Source organism: Urocitellus parryii, chromosome 1, assembly GCF_045843805.1.
Source record: "Urocitellus parryii isolate mUroPar1 chromosome 1, mUroPar1.hap1, whole genome shotgun sequence".
Lineage (NCBI taxonomy): Eukaryota > Metazoa > Chordata > Mammalia > Rodentia > Sciuridae > Urocitellus > Urocitellus parryii.
In genome coordinates, this window is record NC_135531.1 from 43,042,751 (window position 1) to 43,068,765 (window position 26,015).

At 32.1% G+C, this 26,015-nt stretch overlaps 1 protein-coding gene and 1 non-coding gene across 3 annotated transcripts in view; both read left to right on the forward strand.

Annotated features, from left to right (window-relative positions):
* The window catches only part of Mtrex (Mtr4 exosome RNA helicase), an 89,113-nt gene that overhangs the window by 26,183 nt on the left and 36,915 nt on the right, over positions 1-26,015 (forward strand). For both annotated transcript variants that reach the window (XM_026385964.2, XM_026385965.2), the window contains 11 exons: positions 1,309-1,433; positions 2,431-2,529; positions 3,123-3,225; positions 4,819-4,950; positions 6,190-6,269; positions 7,634-7,744; positions 9,480-9,581; positions 12,483-12,608; positions 16,576-16,726; positions 23,341-23,513; positions 24,267-24,335. In XM_026385964.2, coding sequence (XP_026241749.1) covers positions 1,309-1,433; positions 2,431-2,529; positions 3,123-3,225; positions 4,819-4,950; positions 6,190-6,269; positions 7,634-7,744; positions 9,480-9,581; positions 12,483-12,608; positions 16,576-16,726; positions 23,341-23,513; positions 24,267-24,335 — 1,271 coding nt within the window. The remainder of the gene's footprint in view (positions 1-1,308; positions 1,434-2,430; positions 2,530-3,122; positions 3,226-4,818; positions 4,951-6,189; positions 6,270-7,633; positions 7,745-9,479; positions 9,582-12,482; positions 12,609-16,575; positions 16,727-23,340; positions 23,514-24,266; positions 24,336-26,015) is intronic.
* LOC113180828 (U6 spliceosomal RNA) lies at positions 18,486-18,588 on the forward strand. Its single transcript, XR_003300513.1, has one exon. It is a non-coding gene; the product is annotated as a U6 spliceosomal RNA (small nuclear RNA).

Here is a 26,015-nt window from a genome sequence, read left to right on the forward strand (position 1 = left end):
GCCCATGCCTATAATCCTAGGGGCTCGGGAGGCGGAGGCGGAGGCGGAGGCAGAGGCAGAGGCAGAGGCAGGAGGATTTCTAGTTCAGAGCCAGCTTCAGCAATTTATGAGCAAGGCCCTAAATGATTCATAGAGACCCTGTCTCTAAATAAAATACAAAAAAGGCCTGGGGATGTGGCTAAGTGGTTAAGGTCACTTCCCAGTACCAAAAAAGAATACAAATTCAAATAAAGCAAATTAGGCTGGGGATATAGATCAGTGTTAAAGCCTGAGGACTTGGGTTCAATTCCCAATATCACAAAAATCAAAAACAAAACTGGCTTGCTTTTAATACAGAACTCTTTAATATCAATAACACTAAAGAATTTCTAAAACTTCTTACAAGGTTAACATTCTTGATTTTTATTGTTAGTTTAGTTTTTTACAGTAAACTGAAATGTGTGTTTATGGTAAAAAGTGGAAGTAGGCATGTGAAATAAAAATGAGCAAAGAGAAAAAATTATTTATATCCTTTACTCTGGCTATTACATTACTATAGTGGAAAAGTAAGTATACTGGGAATTTTGGGAGTTCTGAGAGAGTTAATGTTAACAAAGAGGTTTAAAGGATAATGTTTCATATGTACACACTAAAAACAGGATTTGATGTTTTATTTAAAAGCACAGAATTTGCTGTGTTTTTGATAAAAGTAATAGAATTTAACAAAGTTTTTATTAGTATTTCATCCTTGTCAACTTCACTCTATTAAGCCATGAACAGAGTGTTTTTGGTTTTAAAATCATGAATCCCGTGTTGATTTGTTTATTGTAGGGAGGAAACTGTCAAATTGACTTTCCTGTTTTTTTTCCATTTTAATAAAAACTGACTTATTAGAATTCTGGTGTTCATCAGATCTTTCTTTCATCTTCACAGGACCATTATGGTAATTTAAATGAAAGATGCCATATGGAACAGTAATAGTTTTAACTTCCAAATTTGTTTTCATAATTTTCTACAAGCCATTAACCCCAGCTTTTTAAAGTGTAGTGGAAATACTGTTTCCCTGCCTTGTCACTGGGTCTCTGAAGGAAAGGATTCAATCTGGAACTGCTTTTTTTTTTCAGGCTCTTTCAGAGTAGATGGTGTTTTAATGTACCAACTTTCTAATTCATAGCTTCATGATGAAAAGTAGTTTTCAGTAGGTTTTGTCGCTAAAAATATGCTTGTGTAAAGCGTTCTGCATTTTAAATTACTAAGTTTAAGAGAAAATAATTTTAGATAATTGTCACCAAAATGTCACTGAATTCCAGGGTATATTTATTTTTTCAGAGCGTGGCGTAGTATGGGAGGAAACTATTATTTTGCTTCCTGATAATGTTCACTACGTCTTTCTTTCGGCTACTATTCCAAATGCCCGACAGTTTGCTGAATGGATTTGCCATTTACATAAACAGGTATTTTCTTTCTCTCTTTTGATGATGCTATTATTTTTACAGATTGGCCTTACTGTACTTTTCTTCTAATGCTATTCAGATTAGAATAGCCTTACTATTTCTTATACAAGTAGCTTATCAAAATCATCTAACTTTTTAGAAATGCTGATTTCCTAGTCCCATCTCAAACCCTTGGAAGATAGATTTTTTTCTAAGTTTCTAAGTTAATCCTGATTATCCACCAGGTTTGGAAATGACTGTATTTACTCTGACAGTGAGACACAAATACAAAGTAGAGTTTCTTTCCTCTTAAGGCTTTGGTACCTAGTGGTCTCTTGAACATTTAATTTGATTTGATTTTTCCCATGTAACATTGTCACACTTTCTTTTGTTTCCATTTTCTTTGCTAGTGCAGAGTTAGTGTCTGTCTAGGCTCTTGTTAACAATTATTTGTTTATGCATACTGAATTTTTTTGCCCTTAATTTTTCCTCTGCACTAATATCCTCATGAAAAATTATTTTTAACCTATTTATGAGCACTCCTATAGAATGTTTTTAATACTCTCCCACCCGATGTTGCCTAAAGGAGAGAAACCCAGTGGATCTAGATCTGCTGGGATAGCTAGATCAGTCTGCCACTTTAGAAAGATTTTGAAAAACATTTGTGGGATACAAAAAGTTCATTTACCTCAGGAATCCTTTGTATCACCATATTATTCCATAGAAACAGAGCATGTTCTGTGTACTTACATTATCCCAGGAGTAGGTAATGGGTACTTGAAATATAGGATCACCAATTAGGGAATTGGTGAATTGAGACAGTCTTACAGGATTTTGGTAGACTTAATTTTTCCTCTTTCCTCTTAACTAGTTTTAAAAATATTCTTTTAAAGTATTTTATTTTTGCATGCTTAAATCACCATTTTAATTACATGAGATCTTTTGGATGGGTCAAATGTACATTTTTATGTTGAGGAGATAAAAAGTTTGTATATGTAATTATTTCTTCTTTTTACAGCCTTGTCATGTCATTTACACGGATTATAGGCCTACTCCATTGCAACACTACATTTTTCCAGCAGGGGGAGATGGCCTTCACCTTGTGGTTGATGAAAATGTAAGGGTTTGTCATTCTGTCATACTTCATTATCTTGTTTTTCCTTGATATTGAACTAGAGAAAAATGGCAGAGATGCATATTTTTTCTCAAATAGTTTTGCATTCCAAAATTTATTTTTTTAAATATTTTTATTTCAGAATTTGTATTTGATGCCAGGCATTGTGGGACATGCATTTAGTTTCAGCTACTTGGGAGGCTGAGGCAGAACGATTGCTTAGTCCCAGGAATTTGAGGCCAACCTGGGCAACCTAGCAAGACCCTGGCTTAAAAATAAATAAATAAAATTATATTTGAGATTTGCATTTTTCTTATACATGAATTTTCCTATCTTCCTTTTCTAGTATTTAAAAACGTCTGAGAATTGAGGCTCTAGATGTGTTTCAGATGTTTTATGCCTTGCTTTTCACAATTCCATTCCTTCTTATTACCTTTTATTACCTCTCATCAAGGATTATGTTTTAATTCTTTTAGTAACCTTTGTTTTATTTATTAAATTGTTTTTATTATTTGATTAAGCTTTGTGTTTAAAGTTATGAAAAACGTTTGAATTATGATTAAATGTAAATTACTTAAAAAGATCTTTGATTTCAGGGTGACTTCAGAGAAGACAATTTTAATACTGCAATGCAAGTGCTTCGAGATGCAGGTGATTTGGCAAAAGGAGACCAGAAGGGGCGGAAAGGAGGAACAAAAGGTATTTGGAACTTTGTTTCAAGAGGATTTTACACGTAAATTGTATATTCAAATTATTCCAATATTTTATGTCTTTAATGTTTTTCTCAGGAATCTATTTAGAGATCTAGATGATATATAGCAAAATTGAATGAATCAAGATTGATCTCTACATTAATTTTGATGTAATTTGAATAAAATAGAAGTCACCCAATTAAAGTGTACAATTCAGTGGTTTTTAGTAAATTCACGTTATTATCAAAGCTTTTTTTATATTTACACATAATTCACATACTATGAAACCCGTTATTTTAAAATACATAACTTGGAAGTTTTTAGTATATTCTTTGAGTTTTAAAACCATGACCACTATGTAATTCCAAAATATTTTTATCAACCTTGAAAGAATTCCTGCATACATTAGCAGTCATTATCCATCTTATTCACTCCTTATTTATTTATTCTGTGGACTTAGGCAATTACTAATCTACTTTCTGTCTATGGATTTGCCTTTCTGTACAGGTCATATAAATCGAAATCAAGAGTGGTCTTTTGTGACTGGCTTCTTAAAGTTTTTAAGATTCATTCCACTTATACTGTGTGTCAGTACTTCATTCTTTTTTATGGTCAAATAACATTCCATTCTATGAATAATACCACATTTTATTTCTCCATTCACCAGTGAATGAACATTTGGGTTTCTAGTTTTTGATTCTTATGTACTGCATGTTCTTGCAAGAATATGTGTGTTTTATTTTTTCCTTGTTATGTACCTAGGAGTAAACTGATGGGTCATATGAAAGGAATATGTTTAATCTTTGAAGGACTACCAAATTATTTTCCAAAATGGCTTCACCATATTACATTCCCATTAGAGTGTATAAGGGTTCCACTTTCTCAACATTGAATCCAGGGATGCTTAACCACTGAGCCGCATCCTCAGCCCTTTTTGTATTTTATTTAGAGACAGGGTTTCACTAAGTTGCTGAGGCTTGCTTTGAACTTGCTATCCTCCTGCCTTAGCCCCTGGTATTACAGACATGTACCACTCTGCCCTGTTCTCCGCATTCTTGCTAGTATTTAGTGTTTTGTGTCTATTCGAGTTTTGTGTCTATACATGTAAATGTCAAGTGATATTTCTATGTGGTTTGATACACATTCCCCTGATTGACTAGTGACTTTAAGCAATTTTTTATATGCTCATTGGTCATTTGTACATCTTTGAAGAAATGTCTATTTCTTAAACTTTGTCCACTTGTAAATTAGATTGTTTGGCTCTGTTGTAAAACTTCTTTTTCTATTCTGGATTTTAGACCTTTATCAGACAGATGATTTGTAATATTTTTTTGTGTTTGGATGGGAGTTTTTTTCTTTTACTTTATTAATGAAGTCCATTAAAGTATGAACGTTTTTCATTTTGATGAAATCTAGTAGTAGATTATTTTCCTTTTATTGCTTTTGTTTTTGGTGTCATATCCAAGAATACTTTGTCTGACTTAAGATTATCAAGATTTTATCCCATATTTTAAGAGCTTTATAGTTTTAGCTTTTATGTTTAGGTCTGTCATCCATTTTTAATTAATTTTGGTGTATGGTTTATCTACTTTTTTTGTAGGACCATCAAATGTGTTCAAGATAGTGAAAATGATTATGGAAAGAAATTTTCAACCTGTAATTATTTTCAGTTTTAGTAAGAAGGATTGTGAAGCTTATGCTCTTCAAATGACCAAATTAGATTTCAACACAGGTACTACATAATTTGTCTGTAGTTTTAATGTGGTGTGAAAATTAATGTAAAATATATTTCTAGTAATGTATCTGTTGTTACTTAGTACTCAGAATGTTTGAAAAGTTTTAAGAGACTCTTGCTTTAAATTTCTTTCTTCTCTACTCTCTTTTATTAATAAAGATAAGTATTAAGCTTTATATTATTCCCAGATAACTCTATGGAGAAACATTAAAATCATACCATCTTTCTTTTCATTGCAGTTGGTTATTGTGGTTCTCTCTTCTGCTTCTTAAGAATTAGTCTCTTGATCAGACTACTTTGTCTTATAAATGTTGTGCTTCATTCCTAATAGGTAACTAACTATGTTGAAACTGAAAGTAGTAAAAACTTCTAGGAATATATATTCACTATGAATATACCTCACTAGCCTAGCCAAGAATTGCAGTTGTGATTAATACTAGCCCAGTTGTCATTCAGTTCTGCTGATTCATATGCAGTTTTTACAGTGAGTAGTAAATGATATCTTGAATCATCCAAAAATCAAATTTCCATTTTATTGTTTTCTTTATCAAGATAGAGATTGATTGACTGATTTCTTTCTTTCTTTCTTTCTTTCTTTCTTTCTTTCTTTCTTTCTTTCCCTCTCTCCCTCCCTCCCTCCCCCCCCCCTCTCTTCCATGGGTCAAAGTAAAACGACAGATGGTAACTACACAGCTTCCTAATGCCAATATTTTTTGAGTGAATTGCTCTGCTTAGAAGTGTTTTCTCTAAAATACCGGTGCCAAAAATGGTAACAGTTTCAAGATTATATGTTGATTAATTTAATAAATATTTATTGAGTAATTATTTGATAGTACAAGAAAACAGTCCAGTGATTAAGAGCATGGGCTTTGGTATTGTTACTCTTAACAGTTAATAGCAGTGTTGATTATATACACTAAACCGATTATATACACTAAACCTCACTTAATAAAAGGTGGGTAATAATAGTTGTTGTGTCCTATTTTGTTAGAAATAGGTGTTACTTGTAAAGCACTTAGTGTAGTTATTTGTTACTATTTTTATTTGTTTTTTTTCCCCTGAATTTAGTCTTCTAGATACATTTTGAGATACAGTAAATTTTATTAATTATGTGGTGATTTTTATCTGCTTAAGCACTGATTCTTTACTTTTACTCTGTAGACTCCTATTGTAATGTGTGAAGTTTGGTATCAGATTCATTTTAATATTTATGTGTCCTTGAATTTTCTCTCTTAGACGAAGAAAAGAAGATGGTTGAAGAAGTATTCAGTAATGCAATTGACTGCTTGTCTGATGAAGATAAAAAACTCCCTCAGGTAAGTTTTTAAAATTACCAAGTGTAGATGTTAATAAATGGCTTATATTAGCTTTTGTTACAGTGTAGCACTGCTTGTACTTTGCAGCCTTGTATACTGAAATGATACCTTAATTTGTATTTTAAAGTGCTGAAAAGGTAACTGGAGAAAAGATTTGGGAGCTTTTCACCAAAAAAAACCCCAAAAAACCATGATCTGGATACTACTGCTTTTGTTGCCACATTATGAAATTTTTAGTGCTAGCTAGTACAATTTCTTAATTTATAAGAATACCAAATACAACAAAACAAGAGAGTACTAATCAAAATTATGTTTAGTGAGGAAATTAACACTATTTACTGTAATCATGTTTTTCTTTTGAACGTTGAAATTGCCTGAGAATTCTAAAATATGCTGATACTTAGGTGCCACTCACAGAGACTCTGATTTGATGGCTCTGGTTTCTATACTGTTACTAGATTTCTTTCAAAAACTCCCTATGTGATTCAACTATATATCCAAAACTGAAAACTACTACTTTAGATCAACATAGTACATGAAACTTTTGTTATATGAAGACAAATATTTGGAGTAATACTCTGCTATACAAATGAATGCTTGATTTGTAAGGGATTTATCTAAGACTTACAATAGCATGTTTGTTGACCTTTAAAATGGTATTCATAAATCTGTTTTGTAATTTTTCTTCTCAACTGAATTATTAGTATAAAAGGAATGAGCCATATCTTTATACAAAACTTTGTTATCTTAACACACTTCTAATAGTAGGTATTTGATGTTAATGATTATGTGTTTATTTTTAAATGAAGTTCATATTTATGTTAAGTCTGATCATAGTTATTTTTCTTGCTCATGAATGACCAGTTACATTTTAGGTTTGTTTGTTTATTTTTTAAGATACAGAGTTTCACCCTTTTGCCCAGACAGCTCTGAATTCTAGATTAATCCTTCTATATCAGCTTTCATAGTAGCTTGAACTATATATAGGCACATACCAGCATGCTGGTCTGTTAATTTATTTTGCACAGATTAACTCTATTCTCTTAGCTCATGATTATTTTGGAGGAGATGAAATGATCCTGAAAAATTTGAGGCATCAAAGGATTTGTGAAATTTATTCACACATACTTATCATGTCATAGATACAGGAAGGCCAGAGTTTGTTTATATTTTAAGTTAAATAATCTGGCAATATGGAGTTTGGGTTTTGCTTTTATTCTGATAAGATTTTATGAAAAGGTTTTTATTCTGAAAACATTTTATGCTTTCTTTAAACAAAACATTCTTTTTAATTACCCATTTTTCTTAATATTTAGTTTAACATTTTAAAATGTCCTATCATAAATGTTATTCGAAAATCACAGGTTGAACATGTACTTCCTCTTTTGAAGCGAGGGATTGGTATTCACCATGGTGGTTTACTTCCTATTTTGAAAGAAACTATAGAAATTCTCTTTTCTGAAGGATTGATAAAGGTATGGTTTTATTTTTATTTGTAATGCCACTGAATTGTGTCCTATAGACAGTTTGAAGATTACAGTTAACATTGTTTGTGAGCAGTTTTATTTTATTTCTTCTGTGTGGGGGATTGAACCCAGGGCCTCACACATGGCTAACCAAGCACTCTATCACTGAGCTATCCTCACAACCTCTCTTGGCAGTGTTTTGATTTTTGTGTTTATTCTTAAAGAATAAATTTTGGCATGCAGATTAAAAAAGAAATCATGTTTCCTTAAAGTAAGAAATAGTATCACCTTTGGAGAAGGTACTGTCTACTTATTAGACATGGAGTTGATTTAATAAGTGAACTTCTTCTACTGATTAAGAGGACTCATTTAAAGAAGACAAGAACTGCTTGTTAAAGTTAGGAAAGAGAGGACTAGGGTTGTAGCGCAGCAGTAGAACACTCGCCTCACACATGCAAGACTCTGGGTTCGATCCTCAGCACCACTAAAAATAATTAAATGAAATAAAAGTATTAAGAAAAAAGAATTAGGAAAGAGAGTTATAGAATGTTTTGATTGAACCCATGGAGAGTCTAATTTGATTTTCTAAAAAAAATACATTGATGCTTGAACCCAGAGGGTTACAGTTTCACATTGGAAACATGAGCTTCTATATGACTCACCAATTATTTTATATTTAAAAATCATTAAAATTTTAAAAAGGATGGAGCTTTATTGAGAATTTTAAAGCCTTACATAGAATTTTTTTAAGAAATAATTTTTCATCCTGAAGAATGTATTTGAGGTACTTTTTTGAGGGGGGCCAGAGTATCAGGGATTGAACTCAGGGACACTCAACCACTGAGTCATATCCCCAGCCCTATTTTGTATTTTATTTAGAGACAGAGTCTCACTGAGTTGCTCAGTGCCTCATTATTACTAAGGCTGGCTTTGAATTCACGAATTCAGAGACAATCCTCCTGTCTCTCCCTCCCAAGGTGCTAGAATTACAGGTTTGAGTTACTTTAATAAAGATTTGGTAATGTTTATACTGGATCTTAATAAGTCCCTTTTTTCCCTTCTAGATTATAAATTTGTGAAGTTTTACTTTTAAAGGATCTTTTTAAAAAAGTATGAATGATAGTTGTTTGTTGTAAAATTCAATTAATTATAAATAAAATAAAAAGTGAAAGGTATGCATTCCTTTCATTTCCCACAAATACCTTCATTCCTTTTAGCCAATGAATAGTATTCTTTAAAGTATTATCTCTCCTATTGAGAAAAATTTGGTGTCTTAGTGACATGTACATATATCTTTTTATGCTTCAACTATTTTTGTTGGTTCAATCTTAGTTGTGATCCTAAAGACTGAGTCTGACCTCCCCTGAGATCACAGTGTTGAAGTGATTTCCAGATCTCTTGTATTATTAGTGAAGAAGCCAGGAAATTTTGAAGTATGTGTTTAGAAAAACATTGTACAGTTTGAAGCTTTTTTAGACAAGTTGAGAGAATTCTCGTTACTGCCACTAGAATTTAGAGTAGGCTGTTTTCCTTGAACTAAAAAATTTGGGGATACAAGGGACATCAAATAATATCTAATACTTTTGTATGCAAAATATTGCAATACATTTGCAAATAGCATCTTCTGTTATTTTTGTAGGATCTCATTAAATAATTAAAAATTATTGATAGTTTTTTACTCCTGAAAATTGTAAGACTGATTTTTATCTTAAAATACATGTTTAATTATATATTATTTGTTTAGGCCTTATTTGCCACAGAGACTTTTGCTATGGGAATTAACATGCCAGCTAGAACTGTTTTATTTACAAATGCCCGTAAATTTGATGGGAAGGATTTCCGATGGGTGAGTAAAGTAATTGAAATAACTTTGATTTTTGTTTTACCTAAAATGACTTTGCTTTGGAGATTTTTCAGTCCCAAATACTTAAGAAATTGTACCTGAGCTTATATGGTGGAGATTCCTTAATTTGAAAAAACTTCAAAATAATAAAACAATAATGACCAACGTGATGCTCAAAAAATTTTGGCTTTTGGAGCAGTTCAGAGTTTTGTATTAGGGTTGCTAAACTGATAAAGTCTATACATGTTCCAAAATTCAAATTCCAAACATTTCTGATATGGGATATAGAAATCTGTACAAATTACAGATTTGAAATCTAAATATTAATCAAGAGTAAACCATGGATCCCTTATCTATCTAGTGACTCCCAGAAGCTCCTTTTGATGAAGGAGTTTGGTGATGGGAGATAAGACTATGAGTTATTTTTTAATTCTTTTAAACATTTTAAATCTAGAATGTTCATTTCTTAAAAGTTTAAGGTATCTAAAACACCCCTATTACAATGGCTGTTTACAGCTCACTGTTTTCCCCTTCAAGTATAAAATAGAAGTTCTAATGGGTTTACATACATATTTTGTAAACACAGAACAAAATAGAGTTGGGAGCATGGGTGAAACAGTGAACTGGGGTAAATAGTAAATCTTAAATCCAGAGAAAAATGCCCCATTCATCAAGCAGTTACCAAGGTTAGATACTGGGATGCTAATGTAAAATCAAGAACTAAAAAAACCCCAACTTTAAAGATAATAGTACCACATGAAAGTTACATGCAACATGTCTATAATCTTATATCTAAATATTATAGATGCTCTGAGAAGTATTTATAGAAGGATAATATTGTAAGAAGGGAAGTCAGGTGTATGACTTAGAGTCAGAGGAGACTTCATAGAGAAGGTCTTTACTATCACCAGATCTTTATCAGGAAGGCAGTGAAGCACTGGTAAGGGTGAAAAGCAGTGATAAACAAAAATTTTCTACATTGAGTATTCAGTATGAGCCAAAGACTCATTTAGTATAACATTTGGGGAGAATTATGAGTAGTCCTTTACTTAACCTTTTATCTTTGAAATTTATCATTGATTCTTAATATAATTTGTCCGTGATTCTTTTCAGCTTTAGAGATGTTTCGGGCAGTAATTACTAATCATCAAAACCCTGACAAGTACCCATGGTAGAAGTGTAATAACAACAGTGTTTTTCTTGATTTGTTTTGTTTCAAAATGTATTAGATACTATAAAATAAAGAGAAATTTAAGCATAGTGGGCAATGTCAATTCTCTAGACATTTTTTTACATACCCTTCTAAAATGTTTTTAACTTACTTTCTTAAGTTGAAAGGAGTAATTTATGTAGAATATGATTTTTAATTATAAGAGCTATCTTTCGTGTTTTGTATTTTAAATTAATGTAATTTTTGTTTTCCATAGTCTATCAGCTTAAAATTAAGAGAATTCTATGTGTAAAATTGATGCTATAAGAAAATACATACTAAGTCTTTTGTAACTTGATCCTTGGCATTCTTTGTCCTTTTGTGGGGAATGTTATAGTTTGGATACGAGGTGTCCCCCAAAAGCTCACGTGTGAGACAATGTAAGAAGACTTTGGGGCTGTGAAAGTCTTAACCTAGTCAGTGAATCACTGATGGTATTAACTGAGTGGTGGCTGGAGGCAGGTGGGGTGTGGCTGGAGGAAGTGATTAATTGGGGGCATGGCCATGGGGTATATATTTTCTGTCTGGAGAGTGGAGTTTTCTTTCTCTGCTTCCTGATCAAAATGTGAGCTATTTATTTCCCTCTGCCACACTCTTCTGCCATGATGTTCTGCCTCACCTAGAGCCCCATGAAATGGACCAGCCTTCTATGGACGAGGACCTGTGAAACCATGAGCTCTCAAATAAACTTTTCCTCCCCTAAAATTGTTCTAGTCGGGTCCTTTAGTCACAGCAGGGAAATAGCTGACTAAAACAAGTAATACAAGATCTCAGGATAAGGGTAAGTAAGGAGCTGAATATAACAAAGCAGCCTCTTCCTCATGATTCAAGATCATAATTTCCTAATTATGATTTAAAAATTATCATTGATGCCCTTTGATCCTGTTGATTTTTATTGGATGTTTTTAAAAAAATGTTTTGATGCTTATAAGAGTTGCTGTTTTTGTTGTTTTTACAGTACTTCCCTTGTTCTAAGATGACTGATCTATTCTTATTTGATGCTATAAGTAGTATGCCTTCTTATAAGCATAGTGTTTCTTCACTCTTTTTTGAGTTTTTTTTTAAATGGAATTCAGACTTATACATGTATTTATACAAATAACTATTCCCAGAGTTCATGTGGTTCAATGCTGCTTTGAAAGGTTGCATATGAAAGATTCCTAATGTTTCTCCACTTGTTTATCCTCAGTGGCAGATGAATTGTACCAAATCCCAAGCATACATATCAAGAATTGTGGCTTTTTTAATTGTAGTTTTAATTTTATCTTAATCTCACTTCAGATTTAGAAAATTAATTATGGTCAAGTCACTATTTATATCTGGTTGAGTTTGGTTCATTGTTTGTTTCTCAGATTTCTCAGATTTTCAGACTATTAGACTGAAAGTTGTTTTTTTTTTTTTTTTTTTAAAATACCAGTGAATAAGCCAGTATTTCCTGGTAGCTATGGTGTATTTGAAAGCATGAATCAGCAGTTTCTGGCTTAGAGCTAAAATTTAGTTTTGTAACATTATTCTCAAGTGTTTTGCATTTGGGAACTTCTACTTAAATTTTTCTATAAGTTCATGTTGTTTTAAATCGTGTTTTCTTCCTTGGAATGTAGAAATTTTATTTGTAAAATTTAAAATAAAAATTCAAGAATATGGGGGAAAAGAAGGAGTTTCTCCTAAACTCTATTTTAATTGTGTTCATTCAGATTTCCTCTGGTGAATACATTCAGATGTCTGGTCGTGCTGGAAGGAGAGGAATGGATGATAGAGGAATTGTAATTCTTATGGTAGATGAAAAGATGAGCCCAACAATTGGAAAACAACTACTTAAGGTAACTGAGTTAAGGTTCCATGCTTTTACAAGAATTGTAGAATTATACTTCAGGAGCAACTTCACAATTAGTTGTGTCAGTTCAAGTACCTTTCCAAAAATAGATGATTTTCATTGAACTATTTAAATTTAGGTAGGTAGAAGAAAATAACCACTCAAAATACTGATATCTTGCATTGTACTTCAGCTAAAAGATGAAGAGCAGCTTATACAGTGGAGGTGGCTGGGAAGATGCCCAAAGAGGGCAGAAATGTTTACTTCAACCTCCAGATTTAGGATACCTCTATTTGCTTCCTCCATTGTACAAGTTGCAGTTTACCTATCTGATAGGAAGTGGGACACATAATATTGATGTTTTGGACAGTCATCTTCCTCAATCTTTTCAAGCCCAAATGCTTTAATAAATTCATCTAGCAAATATACTTTTACAGTTTACTTTGTTAATTATAAATATCTTAATCATAAATTTGTATTTTAAGCTTTATTGAAAATTAGCTTTTTATTTTGTTTGCTTAGTTTTTGAGTTTTGGATGGTTGAGGAATTTTCCAGAAGTTTAATTGCTTGCTTTCCTTCTTTATTTAGTAAGAAGTCCTTAGAGAAAACATAATAAGATAGGAAACATAAAATGAACTAAACACGTAACATTAATTGCTAGCCAATTAGCTCCTCAAATGAAGCTGTAAAACATTTAAGTTACACCTATGTCTATATGTATCAAATAGATTTCTGTTTAACTTCTAAAACTTGGGAAGAATTTACATTGGGTAGTTATTACATATATATATCAAGGGAAAATTAGATAAAGATGTCATGTATATTTTTCTTTGTTTTTATAAAAGTGAAGACAAAGCATGACTGTACATATTCATAATGGTCATATGGTATCATGTTTTCAGTTTTAAACATCAACACTTGAAAGCCTTTTTACAAGGATTCATATAACTTTAATTCTTCATGGAAGGAAAATTATACCAGACCAAAAATTTGTATTATTCTTCTCTTTGACAAGTGGCAGATGTAACAAGTACTGTTTTTCTTTCCTTGTATTATATGTATGAAAAGAACAGAATCAGGTTGCCACATTGTAGGAGGTAATATTTTTAAGGATAGCATCTGGTTCTTTAAGTACAGTTTCATTCCATTCACTTGACATTTCTGGATTTGTTGCTCTGTAAGTGTAAAGATCTGTTGTCTTTCATTTAATTCTTAGAACATTTTCAGCAGCCCAAGAAAGAAACCCTCTACTTCTTAATAGTCACTCTCCTTCACTACTAAGATCTGGCTTCTTAAGTTCTAGACAGCTACTAATCTTTCTGTTTCTATAGATTAGCTTATTCTGAACATTTCAGATGCACAGGCTCATATAAAATGTGGCCTCCTGTATCTGTCTTTGTTTGCTTAATGTAATGTTTTCAAGTTTCATCTTGTTGTCTCATGTGTTAGTACTTCATTTCTATTTTATCAGTGAATATTCCATTGTATGGGTATACTACACTGTGTGTGTGTGTGTGTGTGTGTGTGTGTGTGTGTGTGTGTGTGTGTTTGTGTGTGTTTGTGTGTGTACATTGCTTGATTGATTTCGGTACCAAGAGGGAATTTATATAGTCACATATTACTGCTGAATAGAGAAGTGATCCCAATATCACAATGAAATTATAGTTAAGAAGATTCTTTTAACACAGAATCTTAGATTCATCATACTAAATAAATTGAAATTGAAACTAGAACAGTTAAGATGGTAGTGTAATTTGGGTATGATTTGATGAACCACTGAAATGGTAGCAATGGTAAGAAAGCAAAAACTAATCTGGAATGTATTGAGGAAATAATCTGTAATGATTAATTAAAAGGAAGGGGGGGAAAACAGAAGAAAGAACTCCTAAGTTATAACTTAAGTGAGAAACTCATTTTCCTTTAATCTATGAGAGAAATAAGTTGGTTAGGTGGGGAAAAAACAAGAGAGATTTTATTTTAAATAGTATAACTATCTTATTTTTCATTCAAATTGGAATACTGTAAGATTAAAGGAAGGGGCTATTAGTAATTATACCAGTTCAATAGGGAAAGGTGGGACTACCTTGGGCTTATTACTTGGATACAGTGTCAGAATCTATGCTGAATTTCTGGTGACTGAAAATTCAATTGTGTGTCTTGTATAGCAGTTAAAAATACAGAAGCATGGACTGTGGTTGTAGTTCAGTGGTAGAGCACTTGCCTTGCACATGTGAAGCACTGGGTTTGATCCTCAGCACCACATAAAAATAAATAAATTAATTAAAGATATTGTGTCCATGTACAACTAAAAATATTTTTCATAAAATACAGAAGCAGGGCTAGGGTTGTGGCTCAGCAGTAGAGTACTTACCTAGCACATGCAAGGCCCTGGGTTCGATCCTCAACACCACATAAAAATAAATAAATAAAATAAAGGTATTATGTCTTAATATAACTAAAATAAATATTTTAAAAAAATACAGAAGTAGAGCTTGGGGTTGAAATAAACATTTGGCATATTGAAACCCCAGATTTCTTAGAGAAGGTAATACAGAAAATAAAAATAACAGAAAATTAAAACTGAGCCTGTTTGCAGAATTAAAAAATAGCTGAAGTTATCCAGTTCCTCTTTTCTAAGAGTCTGTTATTTATGCTAAATTTGCCCCTCTTTTGGGCCTTATTGTTAAGGTAAGTGAATAAATTTCCGAATTTTATGGCTCTTGAGGTTTTCAGAGTTAAATACCTTCATTTGATATTCTGGTAAAAGATCTATTTCTTTTTCTCATAAAAGCTGTCTACATACATTTAAAAGTCTGAATTCTAAATGGTGGGTCTGTAGTTCTCAACTTAAGATACCCTGAATAATAGAATTTGCATATTTTACTACACCATTTAGAAATATTTAGCATACTTAGTAAAATTTCTAAATATTTCAGCATATTCCCTCAATGACTTAGTCATTCTTTTATATAATTATGTACTTTCATACTTATGAGGTATTAGCATTTAAAAACATACTTCCGAAGAAAACATTGCTAAAAAAAACCAACAGTTTAGATGTAAAGGTAATATTTTGGATATAAACCTTATTGTAAGTTAAGGTCACACTATTTTAAAATTCCACAATAAAATTTATTGTATTTTACAATAAAATATACTATCTATTCCTTAGTCTAGCCCTTCTTTGGTAACAGCCACAATTAGGAGGACAAAAAGGAATTATTGAAATATACATAAAGAATGGTCTTTAAATTTAGCAGTTTGTTACAGGAATTTCAGGATACTTTTATTGGACTGGGGACGGAGGTAAGTGGTTAGAGCACTTGCTTCACACATGGAAAGCCCTAAGTTCTCTCTCCAGCACCATCAAAAATAAATAAATAAAAATTTGAAAATACATTTTTATCTGAGTATCATACCAGTATAATTTTAGTGTGCTGTGTCAATATACATTAACTCATGCTTCACTAACAGATGTAAATTTAGGAACTTGTTTCTCTTACCTGCTATGTATTCGTTGCTGGTTGGTAGAGGAGATTGTACTTATCATTGTTAGATCTGATGATACCACAATAATCTGGTGCATTATTTGTCACTGTGCCAGAGGGGAAATGATAGCTTTTCACACCAGCAAGTAAATATGCAGCCAGGAAGTGAGTGACATGTCACTTTCCTCTCAATTTATTAGGGGGCCAGAAAAGCACAATCCTACCATGTGCTTGCAAAGCAGAAAATTAAACACATTTGGCATAGAGTGTTTTAATTACTATTGTCCTAGTGATTTCTTTTTTCCCCCTTCACTTTCCCAAACATCAACTATTTTATCACTTTACATTAGTCAACTAAGGGAAAGAACTAGTATAGTTCTGTAGTATCACATAACATATATTAAATGATTAAGCATTATAACATTAAAAATGCTTATAAAAATTTATTTAAAAACTTATGAAATTGATATGTTATTCTCTCTCAGGGCTCAGCTGATCCTCTAAATAGTGCTTTCCATTTGACTTACAACATGGTTTTAAACTTACTACGTGTAGAAGAAATTAATCCTGAGTATATGTTGGAAAAATCCTTCTACCAGTTTCAGCATTATAGAGCAATTCCAGGAGTAGTAGAAAGTAAGTATAAAATGACTGTAACAGAGAAAGTAAGTATAAAATTACTGTAATAACAAAATGACTGCATTGCTGACTGCATTTGGCCACTTTTTTTTTTTTTTTTTTCTAGTAAGGCAAAGCTTGGTCTCTGTATAAAAAAGACTGCAGAACTAAATTCTGGTCTTTTTATAGAGAGGAACATTTGGCAATACATTTTTTTCTAGTTGGTTCCACCATAGTACAATTTATTGGTTTAGATACAGATATATGTATCACATTATTCATGTTTTGGAATAATAGTACAACCAAAAGCTTGACATATTAAAATTTGATTTGTAAGAAACATGTATATTTTAGTCTTAACCTTTTATTACTTCTCATTATGAGAGTGTCACAGCATAAGCTTATGAATGATTATTGAAATATAATGCTTTAATGTGGATTCATTTCACTGCCTTTTAGAACTTCTAATTCCTGATATTAAGATAATGATTTTTAAAGTCCCAAGCTAAATTTTCTATGGTAACTACATTCAAATTGTTCATTGATCTTTATAGAGGGTAGTGTGGCAGATCATCATATAGTGCTGATTTAAAAGTAAATAAAGGCAAAAGTTTAAGTTACTGGTTTACATAAATATTATAAAAATAGTTCACAGTTATTGCAAAAAAAGAAAAGTGCAGTAAACAGAAAAGCTAAAACCATTTATAATCTCACACAGGTGGCTGTACAACTACTGTTAACAGTTTTATTTCTTCTATCCTTTCTCATGCTTGTGCTTTTCTTTTTTAATAAGGTAAATACAGTTGAGCTTTTTTCATAATAGTTACTATTGTGCTTGTAATTTATATCATTGCTTATTGTTTATATCATATGTTAAATATTTACCCTATGCCTAGCCTGTATTAAATGTTTTACATTTACTAGCTTGTTAATTGTAGCTTTTTAAAATTGAAGTTCAAGGGACTGGGGTTGTGGCTCAATGGTAGAGAGCTCACCTAGCATGCACGAGGCACTGGGTTCTATTCTCAGCAGCACATAAAAATAAAGATATTGTGTCCACCTAAAACTTAAGAATAAATATTTTTAAAAGTAATAAAATAAAATTGAAGTTTAAGTTCCTTTGAAAAAATGTGATTTTTTTGTTGTTGATGGGTGTGGTGGTGCACACCTGTAATTCCAGCAGCTCAGGAGGCTGAGTCAGGAAGATCACAAGTACAAAGCCAGCCTCAACAAAAGCAAGGTACTAAGCAACTCAGTGAGGCCCTGCCTCTCATTAAAATACAAAATAGGGCTAGGGATGTAGCTCAGTGGTTGAGTGCCCCTGAATTCAATGCCCAGTACCCCATTCCCCCAAAAGAAAAATGTGATTTTTAAAATAAGTGCATAATATTTTATTTTGTGAATATACCATTATTTATTTAACAATGAGATTTCTTTCTGTCTCTAGTATGTAGGTCAGTTCTAATCTGTTTTTTTTTTTTTTTTTAAAGTGGGGACTTACAACATGACTTACAACGTGGTTTTAACTTACTATGTGTAAGTAGAGACCCACTCACCCACTCTTTTTTTTTTTTTTTAATTTGTTGTTGTTGTAGTAGATGGACAGCATGCCTTTATTTTATTTGGTTTTTTCATCTGATGCTGAGGATTGAACCTAGTGCCTCACATGCCTCACGCACTCATTTTTATTGTCGCCAAATTAAATGAAGTATAATGTGCCCTAGAGGAATGGAAAAGGCTTAGGAGATCCAAGAAAGTTAAAGTCTGTCTCGGTGGCTTGCTTCAACAGCACATATACAAAAATTGGAACGATACAGAGAAGATAAGCATGGCCCCTGGGCAAGGATGACATGCAAATTCGTGAAGCAGTTCATATTTTAAAAACAAAAATTTTCTCTTGTTGTTTTTAACCTTTGCCTAGATGATAACCATAACTATTTCCCCTTAATACCTCTGGTGTTAGATAAAATCTTTTCAACATATAACTAGAAGGAGCTTTGGCATCATTTTACAGATTTAAAAATGGGTGTGGGTTAGAGCTAGAGAAATTAAGTCAGTGTCTTAAGTTATACATTTGATTTATGGCAGAATCAAGATTAGAATCTTGGACTCCTGCTACCAACCAATCTTTTTAATAAGAGAACAAGAGTATCTCTAGTAACTTCCTTAACTGACATAAAATAAGGATGACAAAAGAATAAAAAACTTGAGCTAGGTGGTTTTTAGGACTCACCTTTAAATTTTCAGAAAGTTGTTGAATTTTTAAAGCACATCTATAAAATCAATGGCAAATATATAATTTCAGATGTTTTTATTATTTTCTTATAAAAATATATAATTCCATTTGTTGATAGCAAAGAGAAAGTATATTTTTAGTTTTAGAGAACTGTATTTTCTTTTTATATATTTTTTTTAGTTGTTGATAGACCTTTATTTTATTCATTATTTATACATGGTGCTAAGAATCGAACCCAGTGCCTCACACATGTCAGGCAAGGGCACTACCGCTGAGCCACAATCCCAGCCCTAGAGAACTGTATTTTTAAGGGAGCTGTAAGTCTCCTCCCACCAAGAATTATGTAATAATAAAATAACAAGATCAAGAAGATTTAAGTATACTTTGGATTTGAGTTTTAATCAAATTTAAGTACACTTTGGATTTGGGTTTGAAATCAGATTAGCATGAGAGAAGGAAATTCATGAATTTTAGTTCATATCATAGAAATTTCAGATATTTTCATTGAAACGGGTATATGGTTATAATAGTTAAAAAGAATTAAAGTCTTACTAGGCAGCACTAAGTTACGCAAAGTAGGATAATTACATTTATATGTACCCAGTGGTTAGACTGGTTTATAAACTGAATAACCAAGAGAAACAGAGATGTGTGTTGGTATACTTACATTTGCTCCCCCCCCTTCATGTAGTCCAACAGTCTACTTTTTATACTTATTTTGCATTTCCATAGAAAGTATCATAAGTACATTGGGATGTAGAGGGAAAACTTCACAAATATTTTCTTATTTATTTAAAGCCCTTCTATGACTCTAGCTGAGTTCACATTGTTCATTATGACTTTGACCAAGACTCTGTTACTTACTCTGTAAATTTAAAATATAATCCCTATTTCTCCATTCCCTATCCTCTATTTTCTCAGACCTCAGCTTTTGTTTTGTTTCATTTTGATGTAATTCCTGATGTTTACCCTTCCTAGTGTTGCTTCTATACATGCATATCTTTTTGCAGTATACTCAATCCCTACATATGTTTTTAAAGAAATGATGCCGTTTTTCTAATACTTTGAAACCTGAAATGTAGACTGTTATTTTTAAAGATACAGAATAAATCTTTATTTAGTAATACAGTGCTTTATTTATTGTTATACATCTTTTCATACAAGAGATACTTTTAATTTGGTTTACTGAATTATAGTAAAACTAGGATTTCACTGTTATTTTATTGACTAAAAAATGCAGACCTAATTTAATCCTTTTGTTTAGCTTCATTAATTGATTATACCTTGGCTAATAGCAGAGCTGTGGAATTAGACATGGGTTTGAGCCTTAATTATTTGTTCTGTGATATTGGGATAATATCCAATGCATCTCATGAAAATTAAATGAAATAATGTTACATGCTTAGTAAGTGCTTGTTGTAATTACTGAGAGTATTACTTTAGATCAGTAAAGCAATTTACACTTGAATCTGTTGAAAATTTTGCATAGTATTGGGAGGGGCAGTTTGTTTCTCTGTCACTCACAGGTCTTTTCTACATATTTGGTTGCAAACTGTCTTAAGAGTTTATAGGTGTGTTTTAAATGTTACTTCCTAAAATACTGGGGTTCAAGTACTCATAGGATCTTCTACTTTTTACCCTTCATTGAAACCAGCTTTGTATGCTGACGTACTTTTACTCTGAATGTGATAGGAGATTTATAGTTGCCCTACCCACCCACTCCTACCACCATCCACAGTTGAACATTGCTTAGTCAGCCACCCATGATCAGCTGTAGGTAAAAATACTAAATGGTCCAGAAATAAAATAATTCATAAGTTTTAAATTGCACTCCATTCTGAGTGCCATCATGAAATCTTGTACCATCTTACTCTGTCCGCCCTGGGACATGAATCATCCTATCATCGTTGCTGTATATACTGTCCACTTATTAGTCACTTCATAGCTGTCTGAATTATCATATCTATTATTATTGTATCACAGAGTGTTGAAGAAATAGCACAAAGGTAGTGATGCTGTAAGTTCAGACATGCTAAAAAGAAGGAGGTCATAAATTGCTTCCTTTCAGTATCATCTTACATTATCACAAAAAGAAGAATGTAGTACAGTAAGGTATTTTGAGATAGAGACCACATTCAGATGGCTTTTATTATAGTATATTGTTTATTCTATTTTATTATTATTCTTAATCTTGTACTGTGTTTGATTCATATATTAAACTTTATCATAGGTTTGTATGTTTAAGTTAAAACATGGGATTTGGTACTATCCATAGTTTCAGGCATCTACTGGGGTTCTTGTAACATTACCTCATGGATAAGAGAGCACAACTTTTTTGTTCTTTCTTTAGCTTTTGAGAAGAGATTAGAGAAATTGAATTCTTTCAATTTGGAGAAAAATCAGGGCTTGCCTATACTTACTGACTTTCTGGGGTGGTATAAAACTGTAGTAAGTCTTGGATACAAAATAATGTGACTTTTAAAAGTATCTTTAAATATCTTATCTCATTAGTTAAATGATCTAATATAGAAGTGATTTGGAGTAGAGGAAGTAGGTAATAGGGAAGCATGCAAGCAGATAATTTATTATCTCCTTAAACTCTTTCTGTTAATGCTGTGTTCCAATGAGTGCTTCATAGTGTTACTTTGTAAATTTAGGTGGAAGAGCTGGATTATCATTTCATTGTCCAGTTTTTATTTTCATATAACTTCTTAATGACTTCTGTTTGTTAAGTTTATCTTTTTGTAGGTTTTTAGTTTTTTTCTTTTTCTGATAATTTACTGCCATATTATGTGTTGTTATGGACAGCGTTCTAGCCTTTAATGAATTAAATACAATTCCTGTAAGCAGTGATGCATTTCTTTTAAAAGTAACCAGAGCTGGGTGTGCTGGTGCATCCCTGTAATTGCAGCTATTGAGAAGGCTGAGGCAGGAAGATCACAAATTCCAGGCCAGCCTGAGCAACTTAGCAAGACCCTGCCTTAAAAATAAATAATAAAATTGCTAGGGATATAGTTTAATAGAGTGCCACTGAATTCAGTACCCCAGTATTGCACCCCCTCCCAATAAAAAAGATCCAGTCATTTAAAAATAACCAAGGTAATGCTTTATACTCAAGGGAATACAAAAGACTAGCTATTTGAGAGAACACTTTGTGAAATGGTTGATAATAGTATTAAAATTAGCATGTGTGAGACCCTGAGTTCAATCCCTAGTACTGCCAAGAGAAAAAAAGAAAATGGGAGAAAATATTTGCAAGTTATCCATCTGGATAATCTGTCTAGTATCCAAAATATATCAAGTACTGTTACAACTCAGCAACAAAAGGCAACTCAATTAGACATTTTTCTAACTTATGTAGAAACGGCCAAGAAACACAGGTGCCCAACATCATTAGTCATAAAGGAAATGTAAATCAAAACCACTTCAGTCACTGAGGTGAGTTTTTTTTTTTTTTTAAGTAACTATACCATTTCCTTAATGCTATAGTTACTGTGGACAATAGTTTGGCAGCTATCCTCAACAAATTAAATACAGAATTACTTTGTGACCCAGGAACTCCACACCTGAATATATATTCAAAAGAATTGAAAATATGTTCATATAAAACTTGGTCTCATATGAATGGTCATAGTAGTACCATGAACAGTAGCAAATATGTGGAAACAATCCAAATGTTCATCAGCTGGTAGATGTGTAAACAAATGTAGTATATTCATATAGTAGAATATTATTCAAACATAAGTCATGAAATACAGGTACAAACTACATCCTGGATAGACCTTGAAAGCAATATGCTAAGTAAAGGAAGCCAGACACCAAAGGCCACATATTGTATGATTCCATCTATATGAAATATGTAGAATAGGCAAATGCATAGAGAGAAAGTATAGAGAGAAAGATTGGCAGAAGCAGGAATAAGGAGTATTTGCCTAAAGGATATGGAATTTCCTTTGGAGGTAGTGAAAAAGTTCTGGAACTAGATAATAGTGGTAGTTGGGTACATTGTGAATGTACTGAATATTACTAATGGTACAATTTCATGTATATTATGCCATAATAAAAATAGTTTGTTAACAGTGGGTTGGAGGTATAATGAAATGAGTAAAGAAAGGCGGTCAGCACTAGAATCAAGATAAGGGCAGCAAGAAGAATCCAGTATAATTTGATTAACTAAGAGATAAGTTGGAGACAAAGAAGGTAAATCTTAACAGAAGGGGGAAAAACGAGACATCATGCCCTACAGTCATCTCTGAAGATCTTTTCCTTAAAACATCCAATATAATCTATGCAAACTAACTTTTCCAAATGTAGTTCTAGTGGGAAAATAAATTTCTTGGTTATAATTTATGTAAGGTATATAATTTTTTATATCATGTATGTGTTTTATTTACAGAGGTAAAGAACTCAGAACAACAGTATAATAAAATAGTAATTCCCAATGAAGAAAGTGTAGTAATCTATTATAAGATTAGACAGCAACTTGCCAAACTGGGTAAAGAGATTGAAGATTATATTCATAAACCAAAATACTGCTTACCATTTCTACAGCCAGGCCGTTTGGTAAAGGTATGTCTTTGTTCCTTCATAAAATATTTAACTACTTGAATATTTAAAAATATTCGGATATTGTAATATTTTCTTTATCTTGATAAAATGCTTCTTGCTACAATGGTTTCTCTATTAGTTATATTATTTAACTATTTCACATTGCTCAGGTAAAGGCCTTTTTTTAAACTTTGTTTATTTTAATTAGGTATATATGACAGCAGAATGCATTTTGATTCATCGTCCACAATTGCAACACAACTTTACATTTCTGTGTACACAGTGTAGCAGTGTATGAGACATATATGACCATATGTGCAGTCATATGTGTCTCTAGGGTAATAATGTCCATCTGATTCCACCATCTTTCTAGGTAAAGGCCTTTTAATCACCACCAGTTTTCATTGTGGGGAATATAATTTGAAAAAATCTTCGGGTTGCATATAAATTATTTTCAGTTATGAAATATCTTTAAAATGAAGCCATTTTAATTACTAGAAAAATTTATTAGATATAAAAAGACTTGAAATACACTGACATTTTTAACATTTGTTTGCCAACTGAGACATTTCCTGTTATTACTATTCTAGGGTCTTTGAAATTTGCCATTGACTTTTTTCCCCCCTGTAGTATTAATGTCTTGTTCCTGAAATTTAGCAGTGATTTTTAACAAATATTAGGAAATTCAAGTTTTATTAGCCTATAATATAAGACCTGGAAGACTACAATTGTCTTTTTTGGATGTAAACATTATTATTTTTTGCTGTCTTTCAGGTAAAGAATGAAGGAGATGATTTTGGCTGGGGTGTAGTGGTGAATTTCTCAAAAAAGTCAAATGTTAAGGTAAACCAATTTCCTTTGAGTAAGAATTCATATATATTGTTGTTATTGAAATGTTTTTTAAGACTCATGAAGATCATCTAAATATAAATTTACCCTAAGAGGAGAAGTAATAAACTCTTACCTTAAGGAATTAATGTTTTGAATAATTTAAATTTTATACCCCATAGTTAATTTTAAAGCATTTCATCACATCGGAAGGAAACTTTTTTATCCCTCACTTTTCCTCAGCCCCATATAACTGTTTGTCTGTTTTCTATCTGCATAGATTTGTCTATTCTGGAAGTATCATGAAATAAATTTTATATAATATGTAGCCTTGTGACAAGCTTTTTTGACAGTATAATGGTTTCAAGGCTTATCAGTATTTCATTCTTTTTTATGGCTAGATAATATTCCAGTATATAAGGATATACCGTATTTTGTTAAACATTTATCCGTCCACTGACATTTAGGTTGTTTATACCTCTTGGCTGTTATGAATAATACTCATGTAAACATTTGTTTACAGGTTTTTAGTGAACATAGGTTTTAATTTTTCTTGGGTATATACCTAGGAGTGGAATTACTGGGTTCTTTGGAAACTGTATGGGGTAAGTAGTTGAGGAACTGCCAGATTGTTTTCTAAAGTAGCTGTACCATTTTACATTCCCATCAGCAATGTATGATGATTTAGATTTCTCAGCAGTCTTACTACACTTACTATGTGACTTTTTAAATTCTGTTTGGTATGTAATGGTATTTCATTATGGTTTTGATTTTATATTTTCCTGATAACTAATGATATCCGAGATCTTTTCAGCTTCTTATTGGTCATTTGTTTATACTTTGGAGAAAAATGTTTCAGATCCTTTTTCTGTTTTCAAGTTAGAGTTATGTGCCATTTTATTGAGTTATATGAGTTCTTTATGTATAGACTATTTATAATTTTATCAGGTGCATGATTTCTTTTTTGTTAGAGTATCAAGTAATTTTATTTAAAAAACTTTATTGATTGCTCACTTTTCTAAAACATGAACTGAGAACACAACAAACTCATCCAAGAGTCACTAATCTTTGGAGGACAGAATGAAGCCCTATACAGGGAACCCACAAATGTTTTTCCTGTGCTTAATTTCTTAGCTTTTGCATTCACTCCAGGCTTCCATGTTTTGTCACCTCTGAAAAGGGGAAGGACAGTGGTTTTAGTTTATAACTCTCATAAATATATAGGTCTACGAGTTCTTTTCCTTACTACTTCCACCATTTTTTAGTTCCCTTATGCTTGAACTTTCCAAATATTTCTTTGGGAAAGTATAGCTGCCTATTTGAGGGATTGCCATTCTTCCTTAGAAAAAAATCTCTAGAGCCAAAGATCTAAAGCTGGGAATGAGGGCATTATCTCACTTTGATATGAGTAACAAACTTGCTTTTAGGAGCTGAGGGCTGGGTTGAGGATGATTGCAATAACCTCAAGTCTTCCCAGTTTACTTCTCCCAACATGAAACCCAGTACCTTATAAGGCAAGGGAAAGGCTGTTGAGACCCTTAATTCTCAGCAGCACCATATCCAAGAATGGAACCTTTGGCTGACCAACGGGTACTGAAGAAAAGATCCCTGTTCTTCAGCCTCTCTTGCCCAGAACTTAGCCTCAGCAACAAGTAATTGGGAACAAGATTAGAAATGGCATTCACCTGAGTACTG